The 24,741-nt window shown below is 35.9% G+C and overlaps 1 protein-coding gene across 1 annotated transcript in view; it reads right to left on the bottom strand.

Annotated features, from left to right (window-relative positions):
• Positions 1 to 23,953, bottom strand: part of MRPL1 (mitochondrial ribosomal protein L1) — a 53,462-nt gene extending 29,509 nt beyond the window's left edge. Inside the window, exons 1-6 of the mRNA XM_054591903.1 lie at positions 23,815 to 23,953; positions 22,546 to 22,654; positions 11,756 to 12,014; positions 9,105 to 9,188; positions 7,951 to 8,022; positions 4,393 to 4,504 (exon numbers count right to left, since the gene is read on the bottom strand). Of these exons, the coding sequence (XP_054447878.1) occupies positions 4,393 to 4,504; positions 7,951 to 8,022; positions 9,105 to 9,188; positions 11,756 to 12,014; positions 22,546 to 22,654; positions 23,815 to 23,854 (676 nt within the window). The 5' untranslated portion in view covers positions 23,855 to 23,953. The remainder of the gene's footprint in view (positions 1 to 4,392; positions 4,505 to 7,950; positions 8,023 to 9,104; positions 9,189 to 11,755; positions 12,015 to 22,545; positions 22,655 to 23,814) is intronic.
• Between the last annotated feature and the right edge of the window lie 788 nt (positions 23,954 to 24,741).

The following is a 24,741-nucleotide window of genomic DNA, read 5'->3' as shown; positions in this document are numbered from 1 at the left end:
CCACTAAAAACAATTTGTTTGGAAAAACTTGTGTGAAACATCAAAAAAGACTAAGGTTGTAGCTAGAAAGGATGGCTGAATCAAATGAAAGTTTTGGGGGAATGTGTTTTGTTTTCAGTTTATTTGTCTAACTAGAGAAATCTGAGCATGATTAAATGCTCAGTTGAGCTAGTTTATATACTGCAGAAAACAAAACTCTCAACTCCAAGACAGTGAGGACCTTGTCTGTCTTTTTCACAGCTATCACACTCCAGGCCTGGCCCACTGCAGATACTCAGTAACTATAAATGCAATTATTCTAATCCAAAAAACCCCTATAAATTGTAGATTATCTATTCTTCAGTTGCAGTATTTAATCTGTATCTTCCGACAACTGAATGCTGCACTAACGTTCAAGCACTGTACAAGTATTTGTTGTGCACCTACTATGTGTCAGGTACTACTCTAGCCCATAGCAATACAGTAGTGGACAAAACCAAAAAATGGCCTTACTCTCCTGTGAGGAACAACACCCACAAATTAAAATTAAAAAAAAAAAAGTAAGAAGCCAGAAGTCAGTCCCAAAAAGAATACAAAAACAGAAAATTACAAATCCACCAGTAGTAATAGGAAGTGACAGGTGATATTTTATATAAGATGGTCATGGAAGGCCTTTTTGTTTAGATTATATTTGAATGAGAAAATGAGCCAGGAAAATAAGCAAACAACATTACACACAGAAGGGACAATAAGTCCAAAGACCTGTGAAGGGAGAACATTTAGTGTATATGAGGAAGGGCAAGGGGAATGCAGTAAAAGAAATCAGAGTATAGAACCAGCTGTCATACACCAATAATTCATCTATTATAATTATAACCATACCTAATCATCACTGGAATCTTTCACACATAAATATTTTTTAAACTAATACACAAGGGGGGAAAATTTAGAAAAATTTCTAATTGATTAGTCTGTCAAAATTCCTTTTTCAGTATTTTTCTTCATATAACCAAAGAGTTCTGACTGTGTCAATAGTGCAAGCAATACCATGTCAGTTTATAAGCTAAAAACACTTCATATTAGATTTCAATAATTTTACATCCATTACTCTTAAATATGACACAACACCAACTTCCTTACAAAAAGCAGTCCCCTACTCAGTAGATGTGAATAATCTTTGGACAAGTCTGCTGGTATATCCTTTTGACAAGATCCAACTGGAGCACGGACATTCAATTCTAAGAGCTATATATGAAGAGAAATACACATTAGTGGGTCCAATTTTTTTTTTAAATCCTCACCCGAGGATACGTTTATTGATTTTAGAGAGGGAGGGCAAGAGAGGTAAACATCACCATGAAAGAAACATCAACTGGTTGCCTTCCGTACATGCTGGGACTGGGGATCCAACCCACAACCTAGGACTGTGCCCTGACGAGAGACGGAACCTGGAACCTTCTGACGTAGGGGACGATGCTCCACGCTCCAACCAACGGAGCCGCCTGGCAGGGGAAGTAGGTCCAATTTTTTAATCATGTCCCTTTCCCAAATAGCTGCCAAAAACTTAGTGCAGTTTAAAAGAATTCAATTGTTTCCATATATGCTACCATGGTTTTTACTATGTGTGATGGAAAACTGATTCCATTAAATCAAGGTATTTTTCACACCAGTATTTTTTAAGTAAATTCTAAATAATACAGAAAATTAGGAATAAAAATATCAAAAATATCAACAAAACATATCTAAATTAGAGATGAAAAAAAACTTCGGAGAGCATTTATATTGTGGAGGCTGGGGGAAGCAAGTTTACAAGCAAAGTAAACCCATTTTCTTCCGAGAAATTTTAAACAGCAAGTTTTAAACGTCTTTTTTTCTGAAGTAAAAAAGAAATACTTAGAAAACAAGCCAAATGTGCACTTGAAAAATAGAGAACTTGCCTACAGTTACATAAGCAATTAAAATAAAAAATAAAACAAATAAAGCTGCATTAAACATGATGCAAAATATGAACATTCAATCCAGCCAAGATGGTTGCACCCACTCCCATTAGTACAGCAAAATGTAGGACAAAATGGGAAACTAATGAGCTTAGCTGTAGGGGCTTGTTTGTTTTTTAATTTCATCCATTTGCTCAAAATGTAATTTCTATTTTACCCTAAAGTCTTTTGTTGGATATAAGGGGAATCAAATGTTCCTAAACAAGAATCTGAAAACGCTCTGAAAATGCATAATGCAAGCTTCATTTGTTCTAATGCACATCTGGTGTATTCTGTTTTAACATTTTTGACAGGTTAATCATTTGTCTTCATGTTTAAAGAACACAAATGTTTTGCCAATGCTGTTAAACAGATCATACGACGGTGAAAAGAAAGAGAAAGAGAAAGGTCTGCTTTTTCAAGATGCTTTGTTAAGCAAAAAAGGGTGGACATATCCGTAGGTAACTTGATCCTGGTGTACAGAAACTATGATTCATTATGAAAGTAAAAATAAAGCCTGTTAATAAAAATAGGCATTTTGAAGGGAAACTTTTCTTACTTGAAATGAAGTTATTTGAAAACCTTTTAGACTAAAAGCAACAGTGCCAAATTTTGTGATGAAACTCATCCTTTAAAAAAACCGTCAAGGCTAAAAATAAAAACTTAAAGGCCTAAAGGGTTATTCAGAGAATGAATAAAGGAGCGAAGGTGACAAAATTAACTTCTGTGAAAAACCAGTTCACAGTGCAAAGCAAGGAGCTAGCTGAATAAACACATTCACTATATATACAGTTTCAGTTTTAATTGACTACATTTAGTATTGTTTGGCTTTGTTGTGCTTGAATTAGAAAAAATTATGAAAAATATTTTCATCAAGTTGAACTGTAATTCCTGTTTAATGTTTAAAATAATGTTCAATTTCAGGTCTGTCTTAGAAAAGAATATGAAGTCTGATTCCATGACAACAAACACGATTGTAATGAAAATCCCTAATAAAAAGTGCCAAACCTCAGTCCAATATCTAATAAAGATGTGTTACTCAATGCAGGCTATCAAAAACAAGCAAATAAAACCCTGCAACACCAAAAAAATTGGAAAGTATGCAAGAAATTGCTTAAAGTACAGAACATAATCTATAATTCAGGTTAGTATTAGCGGCTACCACATATGAAGAATTTTAGCAGGATTTTTCAGCTCAAGTAGAGTTGAAATGTGAAGCCCAATCCACTAAAACAATTTTAAATTACGTGTTCTGTTTACACTATAAAATGTTATTTGAAATAACACCTATTTACAGCAGATATCCAGTACCACATAAAAAAAAAATTTCAGCATCATTGACTTTTCCCTTTCTGTCTCTCAACCTGTCCATTCCTCACTACTTAGTGCAAAGTCCTAACATCTTTGACATCTGTCCTCTTCATTCCAGTCTCATTGTGAAGACTTTAGTTTAAACATTACCCATATTAGTCTCTGGTAATTGCACCCAAACTGGTCTCCCTGCTTCTAGTTTTGATTGATGTTAATACATCTTATGAACTCTTGCAGGATTAAACTTCTAAAGAACTCCCCACCTTGAAAGCTTCTAGAGGATTCTTGCTGAATACAAAAAAAGAAGTCTAAGCTTATTAGGATTTTATTCCAATTCCTTCTCAATATGACACCAATTTATCTTTCCAACACAATATGCCATTATTCTCTTTCTTATCAATGTAGAGGTACCTTTCAATATAACCAAAAAAAACTAATTGATATTTCTTGTGCATGGACTATAATTTCTGATTTACCTCAGTGTCTATGATTAATAGATTCTTTCTACCTAAAATAATATTCCCCTTAATCTACCCATCCAATTATCAAGGCCAGTTTAAATGCCACCCCCTTAATGATGCCTCCTCTAATTTCCCCACTTATGGGTAAACTCCTCTTCTACTGAACACCTAAAACACATCATGAATTTATCATTTAATACTTCATACTTTATAACATGGCTAGTTATGTAGCAATCTTACCTCTCTCACTAGATTTTGTAAGAGAGAAATATCCGTAAGTGAAAAATCTGCAGAGTCATGCACGTGAATTGTAAATATTCATACATATGGAGAAAGCTAATAAATTAGCATACATATTATATTGATAAAGAGATAAAAATCAGTGTGATAACATACCTAGTTGGAAGTACATTCAATTAATTTCAAGCTAGAATATAACTTAAATTTAAAGTACCATATAGCAATTAGGTTTTCAAATTATAATAGATTACCAATATCAATGCCAAAGGGACAAAAAAAAAATCAAATCTTCATGTTCTTATATAACACAAAACTCAAATACCAGGACATATTCTTTACATATATATTAACAATTTTGTTTTGTAACTAAACATATATTAGAAAGTTGTTGATAGCATATTAAAATAAAAACAATTCTCCCTTACTTCGAGTAAGCTTTGGAAATCTTTTCTTCAGTTTCTTCCTTAAAGGATTAAGCTCAGGCATTATTTCTGGAACAGCTACATAAAAGTCTGATTGAATTTCATCATCCAAAATCTAAAAATCAGGAAAAAAAAAAAGATGATCTTATATTTTAAGAAATACTTTATCCTTCTGAAAATAAAGTATAATGCAATCATTTCCCTTATAATTTAGAAAAAAGACATTAAGCACGATTTTCCTTTTTTTTTGGAAGTTCAGTTTTACAATTTTTCCTTCGAACATAAGGATCATATGATTACATTTACCAATTATGAAAACCATTAGAAGCAAAACATTTTCTGACTTTTCTTTTAAAAACAGCCACTTCCATTTAAAAATGTATATATTTAGTAAATTTAATTCTTTCATGAGGGTTTGTTAGGTAAACATGTTAAGAAGCTAGCATATAGCACTGTAGCAGTGTATCTGGCTCATAATGTCCCAAAGCTGAATTCATATGTCCATTAAAATTGAAGAAACATACTGAAAATTTTGCAGTAGATCACATGTAACATTAATAACCACTAGCTGCCAAATCACTAGCAACTACACTCCCTTCTTAAAGTTAGGGGATCAAGAGAACTGAATCTGTAATTATTTTCACAAAGAATTGAAATTAAAATTCTCTTTGCCTCCAATAACTAAAAATACAAGAGTAGGACTGTCAAAAACAAGCTCATTTATAGTTTATTTTCCATATCCTAATTCCATTCCAAGAACAAGAAATATCAATTTTGAAAGGCATTATAAATTAATTTAGGCAGGTACCCGTAATAATTATTAGACTACTACAATATATTCTATTTAAAAATTTAGTTTATTATAAAATTAAGTAACTTTTTAGAACAATACTGCCTAGGCAATAAATACAGCTTCCCGCAGAATAAACGCCATTCAGTGTAGTTGGTAAGGTACGTGATTATCTCGATGAGATGGGCAGCAATTTAAACATTTCACCTAAAGTATCATACTGTATGCTTGAGTGTGATATTGTTATGTTACTGAATTACATGCTTATGATTTTGTAATAAAAGATTTTTATGTAATAAAAAAGGGGCCATTATTTGTGCCAGACCTTGTATTTTTACCATTGATTCTTTTTGCTTGAAATCTCACCACCGTATGTCATTCAAAGCCATGGTTTGGGATTACAGTGAACCTTAAAGACTTGAACTCTTGCGAAATTAAGCTGTGACTCTGAAAGTTTATCTTCCTGTTATTGTTCTTTCTTTTTATAAATTCTTTATTCTCTCAATAACATACTGTGTTCCTCTTAATAACAGTAACATTATAATTACATTAAACAAGCACTTATCACATGCCAAGCATTTGGCTCACTATTTAACGTAATTTAATTCATCCAGTCTTTACAATAACCTTACAAGTACTAATACTGACCACACATTTCAATAAAGAAATTGAAGACTTAGGGAAGATGAGTCAATCTGTGCATTTATAAGGGGCAGATATAGAACTTAAACACAGGCAGCGTGGATCCAGAATCAGGGGTCTCATCATTAGAACTATTAAAGCAGATGTAATTTTGAATTGTCAAAGAATGGTATGTGAAATTTCTACTCCAAGAACTTCCAATACTAATTCTAAAACATGTTTCTTTGAAGTAAATTAAATTTAAAATTATGTTTGAAAGTTATGCTATAGTTAACCTTAATACATCACGGAATACAAAATTAAATAGAATTAAATTATGCTTTAAAGACAAGTAAAAACAAAATTTATTTTTAAATTTCCTCAGAACCAAGCATACTTGTGATATTTCAAAATAAAGGAAAATAAATCTTGTAAGTAAATAAGGTCTTACCTAAGAAACAACTAAAAGTTCAGTAAATTTATTCTACATTCACCTATTAAAAGCGCTAAGAATAACAGTATTAAAACTAGTTAAAAAATACAAGAATGTGTAAACACAAATTGCAGACAAGATACTACTTACAAAACTGTACTGAATTTACTTCTGTACCTGAATACCTTCTACAAATAACACAGATGCACTTTAAAAGATACCAGGGAATAACATGCAAAATTGTACTGGTTATGATGCCTTATATAGATGGCATTTTCCCCTGTAATAACAGATCATCACTGAGGCACCAAAAGAGAAATTCTGTCCCTATAATATTTTATTTATCTAATAATTTCAAATGTACTTGGTTTCCTTATTTGGGTTACTTTTTCAAATATGTTTTAAATAATGCTACAGAACACTTTCTGCTCTCTTATCATTATGCTCTTGGAAAGTGAACTTTTTAACGTTTAAAGAGTCAAAGTATCTATGTAAGCTTTGTTGTTGCTATGACAGTCCTATAAGATACTCTAAACACTTGCAGGAAGAAAACAGAGGGAAGGCAGTTCTCTAACTCCAGAGACCAACCTCTACTCTCACACTCTGAAGAATCTGTGGTATTATTTTTAATAATTTTATTCAATTAAAATTAATGATACATCAGTAAGAACTGAATACCACTCTCCTTAACCTAAAATCTGTATGAAAGCATAATCTCTTCTTATTTCCCATTAGTTCTGCTCCCAAAAATCAATCTGGAGACTTCCCTTAAAAATCCAAAATCCACACCAAATTTATAGTATTATTGGGAGAGAAAAAGACAAACTACAATCACTGTTATACATCCCAAAGGAAGGCCCGGTTAACACTTCCCCAAATCAAAATCTGAATGTGGGACAAAAGACATTTTTAAATCATATTTTCCCTGTTCTAAAAACAAAAAGAAACATATTCCATTACCTAAATGATTAAATTTGGAATTTTAGAGAATGTGAAGATCATTTGTACTTGCAAAATAACTCCCCAAATTCAACAGACATACCTCTTCTTCCTACTTATTTAAAAACAAAACAAAACAAAAAGAAAACAAAAAAACCCTCTTGTTTTGAAGAGGCTCCACACATTTTTTGTTATTTCCTCAAGGCGGGCCACATGATCATTTGTGGTCTCCACGCTGAGCCGATGTCACTCTGAACGGAGGGGTAGCGGGGGAGGGATGGAGCGTTAAAAGTTAGGAGTAACCCCAAGTACCATATTAGAGAGGTCAGATACTATCCTTTGTGATCTACTAAAATTAATCACACTTTTCACGCCAAAAAGGCAAAACAAGTATTTGATCTTCAAAACATGAATGGAGATACCCACTTCTGCTGCCTTTCGGATTTCATTTAAACCTCACATTCAAAACCACGTAGAGTCATACATATTGCCCTTTCCAGTCTACCCACCAAACTTTCACAAACATATAGGAAGCTAGAAAAAGAACAATCACAATATAAATCAAGCATAAGTAATATCAGAATGTCTGTGCAGTTTTTTCTTAGCTTGATTTTGAAACTCAAAAGAATAGGAATTGTTACCCTGTTCCATAAAGCTCTACTAACCACTTACCAAACGATATGAATATAGTGGCTATGTTCCACATGTAATAAATAAATGGATGGCAAAGATAACAGAATAATTTCTGTAACTAATGAATGTGAAAACAACACTGTACCTTCTGAATGAGATCAGCTCCTCCTGCAAACGCAGCTCCATTTTCTTCTGCTATTTTAATCTCTGGTGCACTCTACCAAAATAGTTTCAACAACAATCTTTAAACAAATTCACTCTCCTTTCAAGTATTTTGTCAGGAATAATATCAGTTAAAAATAAAAATTGTGGATTTTACTTATCATTGAAAGTGTATCAATATTCAATGAGATGAATCAGAAATATTATATCCAGAACAAGTTTAGCTTGTTGGTGAATGAGCAACAAACATGAGCAAATACAAAAGGTAAGGCATTAGGAACCTACCAACTAGTTCAACCTAAGCCTCCAATGCCATAAATACCACACCTTCCAAAAGTAAAAGATTAAAAATACTTAGTTTTGCTAACTTAAATGGAGACATTTTATAAAACCAATAAAGAGGAAAAGTTTTTTTAATTTAATAAATGACACAACCAAAATTTAGCCTGTCTGAAAATTCAAAGAAAGATATACAATATTAGTTATCTTTTCTCTATGCTCCATTTATATTGTTTGGTTTTACTGTGAAAATGTATCACTGCCTTAGTTACTGAAGTTTTGTGGCATTCCAACAACCATATGCTTCACTTTACTGGAAAAAAAAGTAAAGAATTTCTTTCTTTAAAGTGAGACAGATGAAGAAGAATCAAAACACTTTATAAAACAAGTTCATAAGCACATTATAAATAAATGTTTATAATACAAAAAGATTTACAAAAGGCTATTATTACTGTATTTGTCTTTCTTCACTTTCTAGACTAGGTATTTCTCTAAAAGTGTGGTTTCCATGTCTTCACAGCACTATGTGGGCCCATTGCTTTAAAATAATCTTATTGTTGTATGAGGAGTTTGAGTAGGAAGCAGGAGCTAGTAGGATAAATTCTATACTTTTCTTCCGTTTCTTGTGAGAAACACAATGTGGTAGACTAATAATGATGAAGGTAACATTCTAAGTTAGCTTTTCCTCATACCAATGACATAACCTCAAATGGGTCATCTTCCTGCTTTAAGCTTCAAATGGGGAAAATAAGACTAGGTGAACGCTAGAATTTTCTCTAACTCATTCAGTTACTCTAACCATTGATTAATGTGTTATATTAAATTAAACAATATAAAACATTGAAAAAGATTACTCACCCCTGTAAATACAGCAACTTTATTGACTTCTGAAGCAAATGGGTATGGCAACCTAATAACACTGGCAAATGGCTCCACTTTTTTCTAAATACAAAACAATGGAAAAATGATTATGAAAAATTTATTCACCTTTTCTGTATCTCATATCTATAAAAAAGAGAACATATTTTGTTTTTAATGTTTTAATTCTACCATATATCCTCTCATCAATCAAGAACCATGCACTGATTATAATTTAAGACATGAGATTATATTTCTTTTGTAAGAAACCATAATGAATGAAAATCTAAATCCCACTTCCCAGCTCCATACTCTATGGTACTTGGCTTCTATCTCTACATCATTCATCACAGTCTCTCATATATTAAGAGATCTGTTTGCATATCCCTATCTTCCCCAGCACCTACTACAATGCTTTCCACGTGGATGCCAATAAATATTTGCCACCTTGAATTAAATTTAAAAACATTTAGCCCTGGCCAGGTAGCTCAGTTGGTTGGAGTGTCATCCCAACATGCCAAGGTTGCAGGTTTGATCCCCAGTCAGGGCACATACAGGAATCAACCAATGAATGCATGGATAAGTGGAACAACAATTCAATGTTTCTCTCCCTTCCTCCTAGAAAATGTAATCCTTTGACATCGTCAAGGAGGACATAAAAGTAACTGTGTATACTGAATAATATATAATATCTAGCCGATGAGCCCAGTGGGTCACCTCTAATCTCAACAATCCAGTGCTATTAACTCTAAATCTAGGACAGAATGCTAAGCCTAAAAGGCTCTTCGAGTGGGTTTATTTTGGAACAATCTAACCCACCTATATTTTCAGATATATTTAGGAAGAGAATTGGAAAATCTAAACTAAACAGTCGCATGCACTTGAGGCACGCTAATATGGGTGGATATTCTACAGGTCCTCAGAACTAATTTGTTCAGTCACTTGGTCAAGGTCCTGTCTAGGCCTGTGCCTCAGATCTCTTAGGAAAATTTCCCATGGAAATGAGTTCCTGGGTCCATAGTTTTGGTGCAGTTATAAGGTCTGGAAAAAAGGGAAAAGGGGTTGTTCCCTAAATAAAACTGAAAAATTGTATTTTTAGTTTATTTTGAGTAGAAATAACCTCCTGAGGATTTCTTTTCAGACAAGAGACACAAACTCTTAAGCACATTTTCTATCAGACATGCAACTCAGTTTTATTCACTGGCATTCCTTTGCCATTAACATGTCACAACTGGTTTCAGTAAATTTTTAATGGCAAGCAATCATAATAATGGCATCCCCTGGGGCATACTGGCTTGTACAAGCAGTCTACCCAGAACAAAAAATGTCTTAGGAAGACAACAGTACCCTTTCAATGTATCTAGTTTAAAGTGACTTCCATGTATGAAATGAAACTTGTAGTCCTACAAGACATCTTTAAGAAACACATTAATGGTTGACTGAGAAAGTGATCTTGAACATCACAACATTTCTGAAATAAATAAACTAACAGTAAAACTGTGGTATAAAATAAAATTATAACAAAGCTAGTATAAGCTGTTTCTAACAAAAACTAAGAAGACAGATGGTTCAAATCCTAACTCTAACTCCTGTTCTGTGACCTTAAGCAAATTACTTCACTTTTTGTGTCTCAGCTACTTCTTCTGAGATTATTATAGGGTAAAATGAGAAAATGCATGCAAAGCATTTAGTATTGTGGCTGATACATGTTTCCAGTAAATGTTCATTGTTATTATTATTAAACACCCACCAAGTCCTTTACATGCATTATCTCATTTAATCTTTGCTATAACCATTTGAACGAAGCCTTTTATCTCCTTTTTTAAAGAGATGAAGAAACTGAGCTTTGAAGAGGTTACACCAGAAGCCCAGGAATACACGGTGACATCAGGATGCTGGCCTGTGCTGCCTGAAACCTGGCCCCAGAGCCCACGCTCTTAAGCATGTCTCTCCTGCCCCCTCCCGCACGCTCAGTTACTGTTGTTATTGTTGAGGTTGTTCAACTGCACTCAAAAACTTATACCTTCTAGTTTGACCAAAAAAGATACCCTGAGAATAAGAATTTAAATATCATTTCCAAAAAAGTCACATTTCTTAAATGAGACTTGCAAAATTGAGAGCTATAATGGACATCAATTCTAATCTAGTGTGTTTCCTACTTTTAGAGTTTAATAAACAAAAGTCTTCCATGGAACTACAATATAAAAACAGATAAAACAGAAAGATTCTGATTGAAGCAACTAGGGGGTCTGGCACCCCAGCCATGCAAACTCCAAGGAAATCTCTGAAGGCCACTCAGCTAATCCAAAATCCTCATTTACAGAGAAGGAGTATGACATCCAGGCAGCTTAAGTAATTTTTCAAAGTTACAGTAATACCTCATTTAACTTTACTACTACTATTGTTGAAATCTGTACCAATGATTTTCTGCTAAATAGGACATATATCTCATCAACCATGCAGAGTATGCTTAACATTCTATTTTATATTTGGAAAGTTAAAAAACAAATATATTTTTCATGCTAAAATACAGAAAGAACAAAAGTTTTTCTAAAAATTATTATTAAAGGCAAGTGTTTAAAAAAATTAAGAAATGACAATTTATACAGCCATTGTTCACAAATAAATTCATTTTAATTGAGTCTATATACCTTTTTCCCCAGTTCCATATCCAGTGTCAAATCAAGATAGACACCTTGTGCTGGATTCGTAAAGTCCAGAATTTGAAATTTTTTAAGCAAATGAATAGCTTTCTCCACTTCGTATATCTGCCTTGGATATAAGCGCTTTAGGTAGACGTCATCCTCAGGTTCACCTTCCATAAAGGGGTATGACTTTATTTTTTCTATCTCATTTTTTTTTTCATCTGATGCTTTTTCTTTGGTACCTTTTCTTGTTTTCTTTTCAGGCCTTGAAAAAAAGATAAATTCAAGATCATACATACATATTCCAAGAGACTTAAAAAAAAAGCCCAGGAACCTAAGACAGAAGAAAATAACCAAAAAGTTTATTTCATTTTAAAGTATAGACTGCTTTATAGTTTTTCTAGTTCAACAAATATTAAGTGAACGTCTGTATTCTTTGCAGTCAATACAAAGTCAAATAAGGCACTGATGTTGCTCTCCAGAAACTCAGAGGAATAAACACGCAAACAGATAATTTCAATATAATGTGTTAAGTACTACCAGTGTTGAATTGTAAGGAATGAACATTTAATACTGCTAGGAGGCTAGGAAACAGATTTGGAAGACATGACCCCAAAGTCAATTCTTGAAAGATAAAAAAGAATTAGCCCAGGTATATACCTAAGAGAAATGAAAACGCATGCCACATAAAAACTTGTACACAAAGGTTCATAACAGCATTACTCATTATAGTTAAAACCTAAAAACAAACCAGATGTCCATCATCTCTTCACCAATGGTTACATAAAATGTATTATATCCATACAATGGTATATTAATCAGCTATGAGAAGGAATGAAATACTGATCTGATACAATATGTATAACCCTTAAAAACATTATGGTAAGTGAAAGATGCCAGTCATAAAATACCACATATTGTATGATTCCATGTATATGAAATATCAAGAATGGGCACATCTGTAGAGATGAAAGCAGAGTTAGTGGTTGGCTAAGAGAGGGGATTAGGGAAATGAGGAGTGACTGCTAATGAGCATGGGGTTGTTTTGAAGGTAATGAAAGCGTTCTAAAATTGAGTTGACAATGGTAGCACAACTCTGTGAATATACTACAAACCCCTGAATTGCACACTTTAAATGGGTGAATTGTATATGTAAAGTATATCTCTATAAAGCTATTATTTAAAAAATAGAGTTAGCCAGGCAAAGAAACAACATAAAAGTATTGAGGCATGAAATAGAATGGTACACAAAGGGAGCTCTTATAAGTTCTACCTAACTAGCGCAGAGGGTGGCAAACTTTTTCTGTGAAGGACCAGATACCAAGTATTTTATCGTCTCTTGTCTCAATGAGTTAACTTTGCAGTGGTAATGTGAAAACAGCCTTATAAAATAATCAATGAGTACAGCTGTGTTTCAATAAAACTTAATTTATGAACACTGGTTTAAATTTCATAATTTTCATGCGTCACAAAACACTGGGGTTTTTTTTTTATTTTTTTCTAGTCATAAAAATGTGAAACCATTCTTCATTCATGAACCATACAAAAGTAGACTAGGAACCAAATTTTGTGACCCACTGGCCATATTTTGCTGACTCGAACTAAAGAGTAAAGCAGAAGACAGGAAAGAACAGAAGATGAAGCTGATGAATCTCAGTAACAGGGGGCATCCTCTAGAGGCAATGAATGAGAGGCCACTTGAGCAAGGGTGACATCTGTATTTCAAGTATAGTATTCCAGCTGCAACACAAAGAGTAGATTTCAAGGAAGCTAAATTGCAGACAAGGAAGAGACTATTTCCTCCCTTTCTTCTCAAGGAGATACGGCAGCCTAAATCAGAACAGTGAGGGTAAGAGTCTACAGGAGATGAAAGATTAGAAAGCCATTTACAAGATAAATACTGAATACAGGAAAATGGGAAAGAGAAGATTCTAGAAGACTTCTTAGGTTTCTTAGGTGATGAGGCATAGAGTAGTATCATTAACTAAGACCACGAATAAAGCAAAACAGGAAGGTAGTCGCTGAGATGAGTTCAGTTTGGGGCAACAAAGAGGTGAGCGTGGGGTTAGCTGCATCATTGGCCCCAATTCTTTATCCCTGTTAACCTAAACTAAAAGGCCAAAGTGAGAGAGGGGCAGCAAGCATTTATTTGAGATCCAAACAAATAACCGGTCTGGAAAGAATGACCCAGGCAGAAACCCAAATAGTCATAGCCCTATTATCTGCTTTCTTGTTATCTTTGCAAACAGCAGTTTGGGATACAAGGTTGCTTTAGGCCCAGTCTAAAGGTTATTTTGCCCAGTTTTAACATTCCAGAGGTCTGAAGAGTAGACCTGCAAGGCAAGTTCCTCTGGGATGGCAGCTTCAACTCCATTTTGCCCTGGCCAGGTGGCTTGGTTGGAGAATCCTCCCGTACACCAAAAGGTCACGGGTTCCATCCCAAGTAAGAGTATGTGCCAGAGGCGAGTGATATTTTTTTTTTTTAATTTATTTACTTTTAAAATACATTTGTCTCTGCCTCCCCCCCACCTCTTTCCCCTGCTCCCTCCCACCTTCCCTCCCTCAGCCCTTCCCCGCTGGTTCTGTCCATGAACGAGTGATATTTCTTTCTCCTCTTTCTTTCTTTCCCTCTCTTTCTCTCCCTCCTTCCCTGTTCCCCGCCCCCCCCCCCCGACCCCAGCTTTCCTTCCTTTCCTGTAAGGTAATTGGAGGCAGTCTGGCTTCCTCACCCAGGTGTCTGGGTAACTAAGGGAAACAGTTTCTCACAACTTTGAAGGGGTCTGATAAGGTAGTGTTCTCACAGCCTTGAGACTAGGTCTCATAGCCCTAAGTCTGGGTCCGATAAACTGTTCCCATAGCTTGGAGTGGGCTCGCGTGCACGGTGTGAAGGTTTGTTGCATAAGGTCTGCTGGCATGCTGCCAGTTTTGTTTGTTTTGGTGCAGAAGAAGTTAGGGGCTTATCACTGGGGGCACAGACTTAGACACATAGGGGAATTGCAAGGGCCCAAACTGGATGCCAGACAGAGGGGACAGGAGACATGCAGTATGACACACAGCTTGCAGTGTGCGTGGATCATCCACCCTTGAATGAAGGTATGTCAGACATCCCAATGGCTCTGTGACTATTCTTCCATATACACAAATCCCATGAACCTGTCTGGCCCTGAACAGCTGCAACACACCCACTCTCCCCACTCTCTCTAAAATAAATGAACATTATCCTCAAGTGAGACTTAAAAAATAAATAAAGTGGCTCCGTTTATATTATTTTTTACCTCCCTTTCTCCATTCAAGTCCCTTTGCTAAGTTCCTCCCATTTAAAGAGGTGAAGTATATCTATTTCCCATTATGGCCATGTGACTAGTTTGGCCAATAGAATAAAGCAAAAGTGACAGCTCTTCTGCTCTAAGCTTAGGTTACAAGAGGCATCATGTGTTTCCACTTATATTTTTGTATTTCTGCCATTTTCATAAGAACATGCCTGGGCTAACCCAAAAGTGGGAAGATGAGACTCGAGAAACAGAACAGCCCCCACAGAGCCCCAGGCTAGATTAGACAACTGGCACCTGACCTGCCTACTCACAGATGCAGTTTGCTCAGCCAAGATCATCAGCGACACCCATCCAAACCTAGCTTAGATCAGCTGATCCATGGATGTGTGGGCATCGACAAATAATTATGGGGTGGTTCATTATACAGCAAAAGCTAACAAGGCACTTACAAAATATCTTTTAAAAATATGTTCATCAGGTAATTGCAGTTAAGAGTTTGAAGCTAAGACGACAGAACTAGAGGGTGATATATTTTCTCAGTGTTAATTCAAATCACACCTATAATCTTTTAGCCATAAAAGTTTTAAATTAGTGAAATAATATTCTATAAAGATGTTTGGGTTCTGTGGTAGGCAGAATGATGGCTTCCCAAAAGCGTCTACATCTACACGGCAAAAAGGACTTTGCAGATGTCATTAAGGTGAAAGACCTCAAAATGGGGAGAGTGTTCTGAACATCCAGGTGTGCCCAGTCTAATCACACTGAATCCTTGAAAACGGAAACTTTTCCCTTTCCCACTGCATCTGACTGAGATGGGAAGAGACTGGAGAAATTCAAACACCAACACTGTTCCCTGCTTTGAAGACGGAGGGTGAGGGCCGTGAGCCAGGAATAGAGGTGGTCTCTGGAAGCTGGGAATGGCAAGGACACAGATTCTTCCCTAAAGCCACCAGAAAGGAAGGCAGCCCTGCTGACACGGTGATTTTAGCCCATGAAATCCACATTAGACTTCGGACCTACAAAACTGCCAGATGGTAAACTTGGGTTGTTTTAAGCCACGTCACTTGTGGTAATTTGTTATGGCAGCAACAGAAAATTAATGTGAGGTCCCATAAAATTTATGTGCAAGAAATGGATGAGAGCAAAGTAACTTTTTTATAAAAGGACCTCAAAAACCATTCAAAAGTATAACTCCACTCTTACTTTTGGCACTCAATAAATCTTTATTACCACAACTATCGATAATATCCTCACAGCTAATGAACAATTTAACAGAATAGCAGATAATGCTCATTTTTAATAGGACACAGGTGATGGGCAAGTCTAAGCAGGGGCCCAAAGGGATGGATGCAACACACCTCAGCTACCTGGGAAATACTCCACAAAATCCTGAAACCTCCCAAACTGAAGAAACTGCATTTTTATTTTATATTTAGTAAAAGAATAGTGAGGAAGAAGGAGCCTAGAAAGCATGTTTTAGTACTAAGCTCTCTACCTAAAATAAACAAAATGAGTAAGAGTTCTAGCTGTAACCTACAGATTTCCTTTATATAAATGCTGATTTCGCCACTAAATTTTTAATTGTGGCTTAACCTGTCCATTTAATTTACAATTAATATGAAATTCCCAGAGGCTGAAGTATTATTTTTAAATTAATAAATATTTGCAAAACCCAATAAAAGTCTGATACATAAAGAGTCTGAGTTGAGTATACAACAATTTACTTATTTATACTTTGGACCATGTTTCACAAAATACATATTTGAGGTAATTATGTGAAAATATTTTTAAGTTACAAATGGAACACTGCTTTAGTAAAAAAAAAAAAAGCATAAATCATTATAGCACAGATCAAATAAGACTCTAAGGAAAACACTTTCTTCAAAAACAATAACTGATTTCATAGACCCACTACCTATTTTCCATGACCCTCAAAAAAATGTCTGTCTATATTCATAAGAATCATGTCCAGAAGAACTCTGTTGTCCATGTAATTATGTAAGGTCCTATCAGGAGAGCTTAAACACTATAATTCTCAGAGCCTAAAATAAATCATACTATAAAGGTTTTTTCCAGAAAATGAGGGAGGAACACCTGGCAATCTGAACCAAAGAGAACAGAATTTAGCTGCAGTTACCTGGGTAACGATACCACAAAGATTAAATGAGTAAAAGAGATTGTACTCAGGTAATAACTTTCTCCCGGCCTTCTCTCTCCTCTAACACCAAAAGCATGAAAGGAAAAATAACTACACGGTCACACCCAAATAAGACAATATAAGAAAAAATTAAAACTATAATAAAGTTCATTTCAAGAACTTTGAAGAGATCCAAGCCCTTCGAAGACTGAAGAAGCCTTTTACATTGAAGAACTGGGGCGGGCGAGGCAGGGCGGGGGGGGGGGGGGTGGTCAGGGGGCAGGTACACAACCTCTGTCAAACTAAATAATTAAATAGAACTAAAGAGAAAATGCCTAGGGCATGTAACTATTAATGGGCAAATGTCTGGAATTCTTATTTCACAGTGTAAATCACAAATAAATTCACTAACATTTCTGATGCTGGTTTATTCATTAAACTAAACACAGAAGTTATGCTGCCATTTACAATGTAGAAGCTGGCAGAATAAAACCCTGTCATTAATTGCAAATAAATAAAAATTAAAAAAAACAAAAGCTGGGAAGAGCTTTAAGAGTAAGAAAGAGTCAAATAAAAGTCACAACTTTTCTTGAATCCTTCACAGAGCAGCTGAGTTGCCTGAAATCCAAGGAGTTAACCACACTCCCTATCCCGACTCCACCTGTGTACCACTAGGGCAAGTCTCACCTGCAGGAAGAGTGAGAAAGGCAAGCAAGTAGGAAAAAAAAAAATCAGTTAAAATTTTTAGGCTAGTGTTGACAGTATAAATCTCCTGGGAGATCTAAACACAAGCAGAGGTCAACTCAATTTGTAGGGCCTTTCCACAGACCTCCACCAGATACTCCTGGGAAATACTGGAGCAGGCCAGGGCCCTAGAAATCCTCCCTTGGGTGCTGTCTAGGAGGAAAACGGCCAAGGCAACCAGAAAAGCAGAAACCCTGAAACCCTCAGGTAAACACCCATTTAGTGTAGTGGAAGGAAAGAAGGAAAAAAAAAAACAAAACACTGAAACGTCTACCCTTGTGGGTAGGGCAGGAAACAGTCCTGCCTGCAGTATCCTCCACCAATAAAGATGGGGAAGGGACCAGACATTCTTGCACAAGATCTGCAATGGGTACATACCAGGGGACAAGGGACAGAAATATTGAGAAAATCCCATCCCCAAGGTCTAGCTGCACTGGGCCTACTTAAGATGAAGGCTGGATTTGAAAAACAGAGAATCCCCCACACACTTATCACCGGCCTAACGAGCACTAAGCAACGGTGATCCATTACTAGGGGAGGAGCAAGAGTATGGAGAGAGACCCCCCATCCCCCACCCCTGAATGCTCTTCGCCCATAGTTGCATAGACAAGGCAGAAAACCGATCATATACCAGGAATACTGAGAAAAACCTTTCCGCATCCCAGCCCCCACCCAAAGCACAAAGTGACAGTACAGAAATTTGAAACTGATGATAACCATAGCAACAACAAAACCAAACCCTATATAACTGACTGGACTGATTCAAGGCTATGACAGAAGGGGCATGCACATTTCCAGGAATTAATATAATGTACTTCAGTCTCAAATGTTCTACACAAATATCTGGCAGTCCATAAAAAAAATGTTGAAATACTTTAAGAGACAAGAAAAATAACCTATTGTAAAGAGAGGAACAGACCCAGAGTCACAGATGACACAGTGGCCTTTTTTTTAACAGAGTCTGCTTTTGGCAAACCATGAGTATATACATATATGCACATGCATGGAGGGGTGGGAGGATTCAGAATGATAAGAGAAAAAAGCAGGCACAAGACCTTCTACTGTCTCAGATCCTGATTTAGAACGTTAGCTATGAAAAAACTTTTTTTTACTATATTATTAAGTCAATAGATTAAAAAATTAAAACCACAACTATAATTATGAATACTATTATTCCCTTCAGGCTACTGAATAACTCATTGTCAGGCGTGAAAAAAATTGCTAATAATTTTTCATTTTTTAAGTATGCATACTTCTAATACCATGCTTTTTAGATTGGTGAAATTTTAAAAGTTGTACTTAGAATTTGAAGATATAAAATGATAAATTTCTTTTTTTTTATTTTTTCAAATACATTTGTCTCTGCCTTTTCTATAGGATAAAAAAAATTTAAAGATAAAATATTCTCAAAATAATTAATATCCCTAATAAACAAATACTTTAACAAAACAGGGAAAAAACCAAACAACCCAATAGAAACATGGAGAGAATATGTAAATTAGAAATACACTGAAGAAGCAAAAATAAAGACTGATGATATCCAGGGTTGTTAGAAATATGTCATTTACTGCTGGGTAGGGATGTAAATTGGCACAATCAACACTTCTCCAACTTGTTAACAACAAAAAAGAATCTAGGTACTATTCACATTCAAAGGAAGCCTCCTTTCTAGTTATATCTCCACTACCTCTCTCTATATCCTATATTCAAGTCATATCAAACTGTGTAACATCCATATCATTTACTTTCATGTCTCTATACCACTGAAATTCCCCTGCAAAACCCTATCTTTCTAAACCCAGTTCAAATATTTCTTGCATTACTCTCTTCCAGGTAGAATTAACTAACTTGTCATCTGTGATCCATTGCACTTGGTCCATTCCTCCACTATAACAGTTCAATCATATTAAAGTTATAGCACAGATAGATGTTAATTTATAATATGTAGAGAGCTCCTACTAATAAACAAACAAAAAAGTGGAAATAGAACAGAAGCAGAAAATTCACAGGAAATAAAAATATAAATGGTTCTTAAACATGTGAAAAGATATACAACCTCAGTAACAGAAGAAATATACTGGTTGGTATGGCTCAGTGGATTGAGTGCCAGGCTGCAAACCAAAGGGTCACCAGTTCAATTCCCAGGCAGGACACTCTGGGTTGTGGGCCAGGTCCCCGGTAAGGGGCGTGTGAGAAGCAACCACACATTGATGTTTCTCTCCCTCTTTTTCTCCCTCCCTTCCCCTCTGTCTAAATATAAATAAAATCTTTAAAATTTCTTAAAAAAAGAAATATAATTTAAACCATACAGATACCATTTATTACCTATCAAATTGGCAACAATTAAAAATTTTGACTACACTGCATATTAGAAAATAGGCATTCTAATACTACTTGCTGGTATTGACATGAACTGGCAAGGTCTCTAGTAAGTATTAAGATTTCAATTTGGTATTACCTATCAAAATTATAAATGCATATATCTTTTGACTCAACAATTCTTTTTCTCAGAATTTATACCACAAACATATTCATAATATTTGAAAAGATCTATGTTCATGGCTATTCTCTGCAAGATCACTTGTAATAGCAAAAGATTGAAATGGGAAATGTGCATCAATAAGAAAATGGTTAGATTATGGTAAATTCATACAACGAAATATACCCATGTTCACTGCAGCATTATTTCCAATAGCCAAGACATGGGAGCAACCTAACTATCAATCAATGGACGGATGAATAAAGAAAACGCAGTATATACAGGGTGAGGCAAACATAGGTTAACAGTTGTCTGTACGGAAAATAATACACTAATTAATAAGAGTACAAGAATAAACTCTGTGTTTTGCATACTCACAACTGTAAACCTACTTTTCCCCACCCTGTATACAATGGAATATTATTAAGCCATAAGAAAAGTAAATCTTGCCATTTGCAACAATATGGGTGGACCTTAAGAACATTATGCTAAGTGACGTTAAGTCAGAAAAAGACAAATACCATGAGCTCACTTAAACGTGGAAGGAAAGAAAAAAAGAGAGAACAAATTAGTAGTCACCAGAGGCATAAAGTGAGGGAAAGGCAAAATGGGTGAAGATGATCAAAAGGTACAAACTTCCAATTATAAAATAAGTAAGTAATGGAGATGTAACGTACAGCATGGGGACTGTAGTAAATAATACTGTATTACATATTTTGAAATTTGCTGAGAAAGAAAAATCTTAAAAGTTCTCATTACAAGAAAAAAATTTGTAACTCTGTATAATAGATGTTAACTAGCCTTATTGTGGTCAACCTTTCACAATATATACAAACATCACACCATTATGCTGTATACCTGAAACTGTCACATGTTAAATGTCACTTATAACTCAATCAAAAAAAAAAAAAAAAAAGACTAGACAGTTTCATCTGGACAATCTCTGAGATATGTGGTTAAGTTAAAAGCAAGCAAGAATAGAACAGGGTATTCAGGTAAACAGAACTATTTTCCTCTTTTCACAAGAATTCTGACATCAAATGCGTGAGTTTTTTTCCACACCATCCAATTCTCTGACATCAGCCAGGTACCCTATAATTCAATACAATTCTCACACTATCTACCTGGTTTAGCATTAGATCCCACCAGTTACAGGCTCAGTCCCACAATACTGCCCCTGCTGCAGATGCCAATCACAAGGCCTGGCTTCCAGTACTTCTGACCAATAGGCTATAATTCAGGGTGTACCACAATCCCCTCCACAGGCTTCATAATTTTCTAGAATAGCTCACAGAAGTCAGAGAAACACTTTCTTAACGTTTACCAGTTTATTATATAAAAAAGGATATGACAAAGGATACAGATGAATAGCTAGATAAATGGGCGAGATTGAAAAGGCTCTTTAACACAAGAGCTTCTGTCACCACTGGGTTTCAGAGTATCACCCTCTGACAAGTAGATTATGTTCACCAACCCAGAAACTCTTGACCCCTACAGTTCAGAGGTTTTTATGGAGGCTTCATCATGTAGGCATGATCAATTACGAACTCAATCTACAGACGTTCTCCCCTCCGTGGAGGATAGAGAGTGGGGCTGAAAGTTATGAACTTCTGATCATACCCAATTTCAACCACACCCAATTTAGGAGCCCACCAAGAGTTGCTTCATTAGTAAAAAGGTGCTCCTATCGTCCAGGAAATTACAAGGGTTTTAGGGGGTCTGTGTTAGGAAATGGGTCAAAGACCCAATATTAGGACAAAAGATGCTCCTAGCATCCCTATCACTCAGGAGATTTACAAGGGTTTTAGGAGCTCTATGTCAGGAACTGGGAGAGACCAATACATGTATTTATTACATCACAAAATCTGAGCCCTCAACATTTACTAGCTCTCTGACCTTGGGCAAGTATTATATAACCCACTGGTGCCCTCCTTTTTGTCTCGAAATGAGTATAAGAACAATGGCTTGTACATGAGGCTGCTGTAGAGACTAAATTCATAATTGAATGTCAGTGTTCAATAAATGTTAAGTATTATTATAATAAATCATATCTTGCAAAGAACCGAGATGACAGACTTTTACAACTATATGTCCCTGTATCTGTTTATGGAACCAAGTATATTTTTTAATCAAAATTTTAGAAATAACTAAAAAAAATACTTACTTCCTAGCAACAGCAAAATGTCTGTTGGGCACCTGAATGCATGCAGAACAAGGATAAAGAGGTGTCTGATAAGTCATCTTGGAAAGGTTATGCCTTTGATGTATCAAGACTTGAAAGGAAAAAAAATGTAAATTATTAATATTAAATAATTTTTAATCAGTTTCCCAAAACAAAAACATTCAATATTTTGCAATTCTTAACGATTCTTTAAAAACTGTAACAATGGACACTCCACTTCTTGAAACTAAAGCCAAGGAAATATAACTAGTTGAACAATTCTGTCTTCACTTATTTTTAACTTAAATCTAGTTCAGGCTGTTAGCTATATTATTACAGAATATGTATCCTGAGTTTTTAAAATAATTTAAATTTTATTCATTTTCAAAAACAGATTAATACATTCACAGAGCTGTTCAAGGTACTTCTGAAAGATAATAATAAAGTGAAGAGAATTGACTTACCAGAGATCAAGGCTTGTTATAAAGCTATAGTAATTAATAGACTATGGTATTGACAGAAGTATAGAATGATGAACTAATAAAACAACAAACAGCCCAACAAGATATGGATATTTGAAATATGTAAAATGGGGGTGATGCCTCCACCTAAAGATCTACCTTAATAACAATACATATCACTGTGCTTCAAAAACACAAAACCAAAAACAACTGTACCAAAAAAGGGATGTCATCCTAGCCTTTAACTGGACCTTACTAAATGCTGAGAGGAACTGCTACCAATAAGTATGTCTGAAACAGCCGCCAAATGACAAATGTTGACCCAAATCAGGCAACGTCTTTGGAAGTTTATGAATTGCAACGGCCTGCAACTATGTAGTACCCTGAAGCACTAGCAAGCATTTTAAAAATGTTAACATTTACCGTTGTGAGACACACCTTTTCCTTAAGAGAACTAACTTCGCGTATTCAATCCTCCCCCCAACCCCAAGCCCACAGCCCCAGTATCAGAGAGAGAACCCTGTCCTCGCCTCTGTCCTTACGGGGGGCTGAAGGAGTGTCGTTGTATATCCCCCTCCCATTCCACTCCTGAGGTGGACGGCGCCAGAAAGGAGTGAAACCTCTGAAAATGTCACTTTTCAAAAGCAGTGACCCTTTGGAGAACTTAGAGGCCAAAGACAGCAGGAGGCTTTTCCTGTCCCCAGTGCAGGTCCGTGCGTAGGAGAGTCTGGCTTGCACTCTGCTACAGCAGGAGATTTTGCGCCATAAGTCTTTTCCCCCAAGCCCGCCAAATACCTTACTTTACATTTACCTCTACCGAGGCATCTTACGGCCGCCGCCATGTTGACCATTCCGGATTGTGTTGATAAAATTGGTCCTACGCTACAACTTGGAAGAAATTTTGAAAGGGTTCCCTTCCGGAATTGGCAGAGAAGGAAGGAATTAGAAGCTGCAACAAAGGGGCCGGAATCAACAGACGCTTTCTTGCCGTTGGGGGAGGGCACTGGACGCCAGCGCCCCGTGGCGGTGTTACCCTCAGTCCTCCGTGCTGCCCAGGAACCGGTGTTTCATGGTTCCGACAGAGCAGCTTAAACACGCTCAGGGAAATCGGCTCTTCCTACATCCCAATCAGTAACAAACTTTAACTCAGAGCACAATCGGCGGGGAGGGGTGTTTTAAATTAATCTTAACATTAATAAGCACTACGTTTTTCCCCTGCTGGCAAATTGTGGCACTATGATCAACTGTATAGTAATACTTAACAAATTTATATAACACCTCTACCTTTAATATGACAGAGCCGAGACCTACGCACAGGTGCTTCTGATTGAAAAAATAGAAAAGAATCAGCATCCTTTCCATTACGTCACAGCTGTCAGTCTGATTTATCTGAAACAAATCTGGACACAGATTATATCACTTCCCAGTTCAAATAAAACCCTTCAGTGACTGCCTCTGGAGCTGCTTCTGGCCTCCACCTACCTCGCCAGCCTCAATCCTCCTGCCAACATCCTCCCCTCCTCCCCCTCCCTCAGGGTTTCTCATCATCGCACTGTTCATTCTGTCCCTCTGTTTGGAATATCTTGTACCACATCACCGAGGTAACCTTTTATTTTTTTAAGATTTCAGCTAAGACTCTTCTCACTGAAGAAGCCTCCCTCCTTTCTTCCCAGGCTGAGTTATGACCATCCCTTCATGATTTCATACAGTACCCAGGGTTTATATCTGGTTTTGTTTG

Source organism: Pteronotus mesoamericanus, unplaced genomic scaffold, assembly GCF_021234165.1.
Source record: "Pteronotus mesoamericanus isolate MK-2021 breed Mesoamerican mustached bat unplaced genomic scaffold, CSHL_Meso_final contig_130, whole genome shotgun sequence".
NCBI classification, from domain to species: Eukaryota; Metazoa; Chordata; class Mammalia; order Chiroptera; family Mormoopidae; genus Pteronotus; species Pteronotus mesoamericanus.
The sequence above is the reverse complement of the archived record's forward strand: the minus strand, read 5'-3'. Positions and strand labels throughout refer to the sequence as shown.